This window comes from Nicotiana attenuata, unplaced genomic scaffold (assembly GCF_001879085.1).
Source record: "Nicotiana attenuata strain UT unplaced genomic scaffold, NIATTr2, whole genome shotgun sequence".
NCBI lineage: Eukaryota > Viridiplantae > Streptophyta > Magnoliopsida > Solanales > Solanaceae > Nicotiana > Nicotiana attenuata.
This window is the reverse complement of record NW_017671222.1, coordinates 250,999-257,114: the sequence shown is the minus strand read 5'-3', so window position 1 is coordinate 257,114 and position 6,116 is coordinate 250,999. Positions and strand designations below refer to the sequence as shown.

At 44.5% G+C, this 6,116-nt stretch overlaps 1 protein-coding gene across 1 annotated transcript; it reads left to right on the top strand.

The window, feature by feature from the left end:
* The first annotated feature begins 690 nt into the window (after window positions 1-690).
* LOC109206797 lies at window positions 691-1,875 on the top strand. Its single transcript, XM_019369662.1, has 2 exons — window positions 691-1,007; window positions 1,169-1,875. Exon 2 carries the CDS (start codon window positions 1,186-1,188, stop codon window positions 1,624-1,626), a length of 441 nt encoding a protein of 146 aa, XP_019225207.1. The 5' UTR covers window positions 691-1,007; window positions 1,169-1,185; the 3' UTR covers window positions 1,627-1,875.
* Window positions 1,876-6,116: the final 4,241 nt, after the last annotated feature.

Genomic DNA, 6,116 nt, shown 5'->3' with positions numbered 1-6,116 from the left:
TTTTTAGGTTTCCATTATATCAAACCCCTAATTGTAGGATCAAAACTAAGCATGAAAACAGATCAACTTAAATCCAACTTATCTTTTCTTTTTTGGAATTTTCCTCGGTTCTAATTTGTCCGAATTTGAGAGTTTCAATTGATTTTGGACTCTGCTGACATTTGATAAACAAGAGAGCTCACCAATTTTCTGTGGTCCGTAGTGTACACGATATCTACCACTTGAAGCAGCCACCAAAACTCTGACATGGACAACTTTAACTATGTTTCCACAACTGCCAAGCAATCATTGGATCACACAGTATTATTTTACTCCCTCCTGTCCAAATTAAGTAATTTTTTTGAATATTTTCATACTGATTAAAAAATCCACTTTTTAACATTAATTAGCAATGAATTGACTATATTAATCTTTACTATCTCACATAAACACTCATAACAAATATTCCAACACTATTTACTCCAAGGACAATGTAGAAAAAAAATAATTACATCATTTTTGAAATCTGGAAAAATCACTTATTTTGGACCACGAGAAAAAGGCAAAAAAATTACTTATTTTGGACCGGGGAAGTACTATTTTTCTTTTGTCCATATTTAGTAAAATATTCAGTAAAAATTTTCATTTAATTTTTGGCTAATTTTGCAATATTACCATAATCTCTCCCTCTCTCTATATATATACACTTCATTGGAGTTTAAAAGAAAATCATAAGAGATGAAGTACTCAATTTCCTCTCTCTGTTAAGGCCGTGTTTGGTTGGACACTGAAGTTCAGGTGAGAATCATTTGGAGGAGCCAAACAAGGCTCTGAAATGTATATGATATTCAAGCGATTGATCATCGGTGGAGAGATTGTTGAAGAAGAAGGCGAGTGGGAAAAAGAAAGATAAATTAAGAATTCAAATAGAGTACGACTCTAGCTAAATATTCGTAGGATTATTCAATTTTGCTTTTCAGAAGATTTGAAAGTATCTAGAAGATTCATCAGCGAGATTCCAGCTTACGGTAAAATTCTCTCCAGATTTACAGTTTCTGTTATACTTTATTTGATTCTGAAATTATTCATGAGATACTGAATTATTTTTCAATTTTGAATTTCCGAAACGGTTATGTTCTGTCTTTGTGTGTATATATATGTTTTGTTGAAGAAAAGAGTATTGTTTCAGGTGAGAGAATTGAGGCAATGTCGGCAACGATGATGAGGAAAGAGGCGGCGAATGTGACTGGAATTGAATCTCAGTCATCTGCGGCGGCGAAGATGAAAAATGAAGTGCTATTTGCTAAGTGCGAGTGCTGTGGATTGACGGAGGAGTGTACAGAGGCGTACATAGCGAGAGTGCGGGAACGAAATCAAGGGCGGTGGATATGCGGACTGTGCGCAGAGGCGGTGAAGGACGAGATGGTGAGATCGTCGTCGTCGGAGAGAAGGATCGGAAGAGAAGAAGCTTTAAATCGGCATATGACATTTTGTAAGAAGTTCAGAGCAAATAGTCTGCCGAAAAATCCGACGGACGAATTAATATCGGCGGTGAAGCAGTTGTTACTGCGGAGCTTGGATTCGCCGCGGTCGAGCAGACAAGGTCTGGTTCGATCTCAGAGTTGCTTTTCAGCTATTGATAGTTGAATTTGAGTCTTTGGAACGTGTTTGGGTAGTACTGGAAAGAGAATTCTTGGGGTAAATTAATAGATTATCAGTACTCATTAATTTTAGGCTTGAATAAATTCTTGCTGCTTAATGTGGTATGCAAAAATTGAACCGATTATGCATTTGCTTGTTTTAGTTGTTGTTGTTGTTAGACAATTCTTTGGTAAAATATAAGTATCTATTTTTGGATCGTATGTTGGTGAATCAATTGTTGAAGATTTGGCTTTAGTTTTGCAAAGTTGTTATATCTTATGCCTAATTTCTGATGATCTATCAGAATTACTCTCCCTTATGGGTGGTTTACTTATATGCTTTACGACTAAAATTACTCTAATTTGTTACTCAATAGCGTTTAATCAAATGGTTGATCCTATTACCACACGATTAATAGCTTATAAACCTCATGCAGTTAATTGAACTGTAGACTTTGTTCAATTGGTAGGAAAGGCAGGAAAAGGAACAATTGACCTTCAATTGCACATCTCGATTCAAGGCAATTTGATATGAAAATGTTAATTTTCCGTAGACCTGAAATAACTTCTGATTGAAAATAAGAGGTCACAATCTTTTGAAGGGGAATCTTCGCGTAAAGTTGTTTCCATATGACCAGGAGGTCACGGGTTCAAGCTACAAAAACAGCCTCTTGTAGAAATGCAGGGTTAGGCGGCTGTGTATAATAAATCCTTGTGGTTCGGCCCTTCTCCGAACTCCGCGCATAACAGGAGTTCAGTGCACTGGGCTGCCCTTTGATCTCCTAATGCAGAAATTGAGCCAAAATGTTTTTGGATATGCATGGTTCAACAGTTCAAGTGGTTAACTATAAACAATTATTGAGGGGACAAAGCCAGCGTATTCCAGTTTCTTCAGCGTTTACTCTAATTCTTTTAACGAATAAACCATGAAACATTTCTCATTTGTCCCTTGATTTTCTTGGTCTGAGGGAGAACTTGATGTAAGGTTTTAGAAATCTACATATGTAATCTGTTTTTTCCTTCTTTTTTCCGGTTTCAATATCTTTTTCTGGGTGAAGATGCGGTTTTACTATTACAGTAACAGAAGAGAAAGAGATAACTGGAGTTTAGAGCAATTTAATTTTACAATGCCGTGTGTTTGGCTTAAAAGTTGTTGATGCACTTTGTAAGCGATAAAACAATCAAAAAATCGAGAAGGGGTAAATCGTAATCAAATATAATAATCCTAGATATGTAAAGATGATAATGTTGTTATAGATCTAGTGTTAGAAAGATGATAATGTATGTTCACAAGATATTTTAGTCGGAAGTAGAGATACAGAGAGAGAAAGACAGAAAGTCAGAGAGTTGTATTAGATCAGATCCCCCTTTTACTATGTGGAGGTCTCCTTTATATAATAGAAGACCTTCCTCGAAAGAATCAAAAGGTTACAGAGATAGGTAACGTCTTTCTAGTGTAGACGTTGAGTTCTAAACGATACCGCTTTTGTCCTCATGGCCGAGTCGTACCCGCTACGTTGGTCGGCGTACACTCATTGGGCGCGCCCACTGGCGTAGAGATGCTGAGGGTTAAATTTGACCCAATACAGTTAGTCCCTCCGCTCGTTGGAAACGCGTTTGGTGGGCGTCTTCGGCGGGCGGAAATGCGAACCTCGTCGTAGGAGAATTTAACCTCGACTAGAGGCGGCAATATGAAGTGAAACGTATGACGCTGTTGAGCCGCTGACGCGTGGCTCCCTTTTTAGAATGATGTCATCGCCTGTATGCATCATTATTATATATGCCCCCGAGGCGGTTCAGAGGATGAAGTGACGTTTTGGTTTTCGGCGCACGTTTTGAATCATGACCCTTCGATTTCTGTGCAATTTGTCCTTATAAGTATGAGAGGAATTTGATCTGATCCCACTTTCAAAACTCGGAAAAGTATTTTCTGATACATCCTATTGCCTTTCTTTCCTGTAACCATTATTTTGTGAAGGAATTTCCCATTTCTGTTGAAATCACACTTCCCTTTGTCAGTGCTTCTTTTCTCAAGTAGTGTTATTATGGCGAAACGCGGACAAAATAGTAAAAAGGTCAAGGATAATATCCCGTCTAGGGTTCCGCCATCTTCTGGTGGTGAAGGGGAAAAGGCGGAGAAGGCCCTTGTTCCCCTCAGCGTAGACAACGTCCTTCCGAGGGAGATGCACGTTCGCAGGGATTTCCCGACTAAAAGCCCTGATCTTCCCTGGGAGCACAGCATTTTGCTTCAATCCCATTTAGACGAGTTGCGAGAGACGCACTGCATTCCGGACCCTGTGGATATGGTTCCAGCCGGAACGGATTACGCCAACGTGCACCGGCCTGGGTATTGCGCCTTCTACGAGTACCCGTTCTTGGTTGGTTACGACCTTCCTGTATATACTCTGGTGGAGGAGCTCTGCCGCTTTTACAACGTGTGCCCGGCCCAGCTCACCCCTTATACTTTGAAGGTATGCCGCATCATGACCACCTATGCGGCCAGGGCTGGGTAAAGCGTCTCAGTAAATCACCTCTTGCAGTTGTTCAGCGCCGGCTACCTGAGGGGTACTATGCTGCAGTTGAAAGGTCGTGGCGCAAAGGGCCTGGTCGTTCAAGCCGACGACAAGCCCAACCGCCGTTTTTGGCTTAAATACTTCTTCATCAGGACGGAGCACCTGGTGTCGAATCCCGAGGGTTTCCCGGAAAAATGGAATCCCGAACGTGAGTGTTTCTGTTTGTAAACCTTAGTGGTGCTTGTGCTTTTGTCTGTAGGGCCATTGTGACCTTTGTTTTCCTTTTTTTCTTCTTCTCTTTTCTTATATTTGCAACGAGGGCCTCTCCTTCCCAACTTGTTGATGACATAAAACTGTGGGTAGGAAGGATAATACCCTATGCGGAGGAATGCCGCACCTGGGCTGCCTTTCTTCGACAGTACGGCCTGTCAGGTAAAAATTCTTGGCTATGGTTTGGGGATTCCTTACGTAGTTGTTTTTTTTGACTCGTTCGTTTTTGGCAGGTCGGGGCATCTCTAAGAAGCGGACAAAGAGAGTCGTCGCTTTACCTGAGGCGGGAACCGATTCGGAAGGTGGGTTCATACCCTGCGGTTCGCCCAGTGATGACGCCACAGAGGTTTCTCATTCGCTGCTTATGGCGACGTCAGAGAGGGCAGCGACTCCTTTGATGCCGTCTCCCCGAGTTGTGGAGGGGTCTTCCAATAGTGAGGAAGCGCCGGAAAGAAAGAGACGTCGGTTGATAACCGGCAAGGGGGTAGCCATGGTAGATGAGGGGGCGAGCGAGGCTTGTCGGGAGTCACGGCCTGTTCTCATGGCGGATGCCATCCGTTCTGGGAGGTTGGTTCCCCAAGGGAGGGCCGTTCCCGACGCTCGGCCGGCACGCATTCCATAAGTCTGCTCGTCAGGCGCCGTTGGAGAGGCAGGTGATGGTGCTGCAAGGATGGGCCCTGAGGTCGCCCAGGCGGAGGCGGAAGCGTCAACGCGGGATCCGGCCCGCGTTGGGATGACGGTAGGTAGATCCAACCGTCGAATTTTGATCCCGGAGGGGTATAACCTGTTGCAACATAGTGAGCAGGCTGCAGCGGATATGACCTTACTTTGTGCGGCCGCTGAACGTGAAACGTTGCAAGGGGTTAGTGACGGGGAGCTATTCCGGAGGGTTGCCGGTGCGGCCTTACAGGTACTTTTCGATTCTCTTCATCGTAGAATAAATTTTGATACAAGCTGACTTGTCCTTCATTCATTTTTTTTTCAGACTCTCATTCTGGAGATTGAGAGGGGGGGGGGGGCGAGCGCAAAGGAAGGCGACCACCTTCAACAAGTTGGTGAAGAAGTATCGGCGATGCCGAGTTAAGCACCAAGCGCTGGCGGACCTGCTCAAGCAAGACCCGGAATTTCGGGTTTTTCGCGAGGGTTTGGAGGAGTCGGGGGCCCAGCTGAGAAGGAGGGTGGCTGATTTAGAGCAGATTGATGAGCAGCTGATGGCCGCCCTGGCCCAGAATATTGAGCTGGAGACTCTTCTCCAGTCTAAGGAAGAAGAGTTGGAAGTGGGCCGGGGGTAGCGGCGGAAGCTGCTGATTTGCGGGTTAAGGTTGCCGCTCTGACCTCCGAACTTGATGCCAAGGCGGCTGAGGTCGAAGTCCTTAAGCGGACTGCTGCGTCAAGTCCTGATGAGAATGCGCATCGTGAGGCGCATGACATGTGGGTATACGCCGAAGCCAGATTGGCCGTCTTTGAGGAGTTCTTAGCTGCGGGCCGGGCTACCGAGGCAGAGGTTCAAGAGCAACGGCGCATTGTCCGTGTCGCTCGTGAAGCTTGTGGGTATAGTTCTGATTCCCCAGACCGAGCGGGCTATAATTTCGAAGACGTCAACCGACTAGAGTCGGGCTCTTGGATCTCTGCGGCCTATCAGGCAGAGGATGGCGGACGGGATGGCGAACCGTCGGAAGGCGTTGATCAGGATGGCCAGGCCCCTTAGGACTTG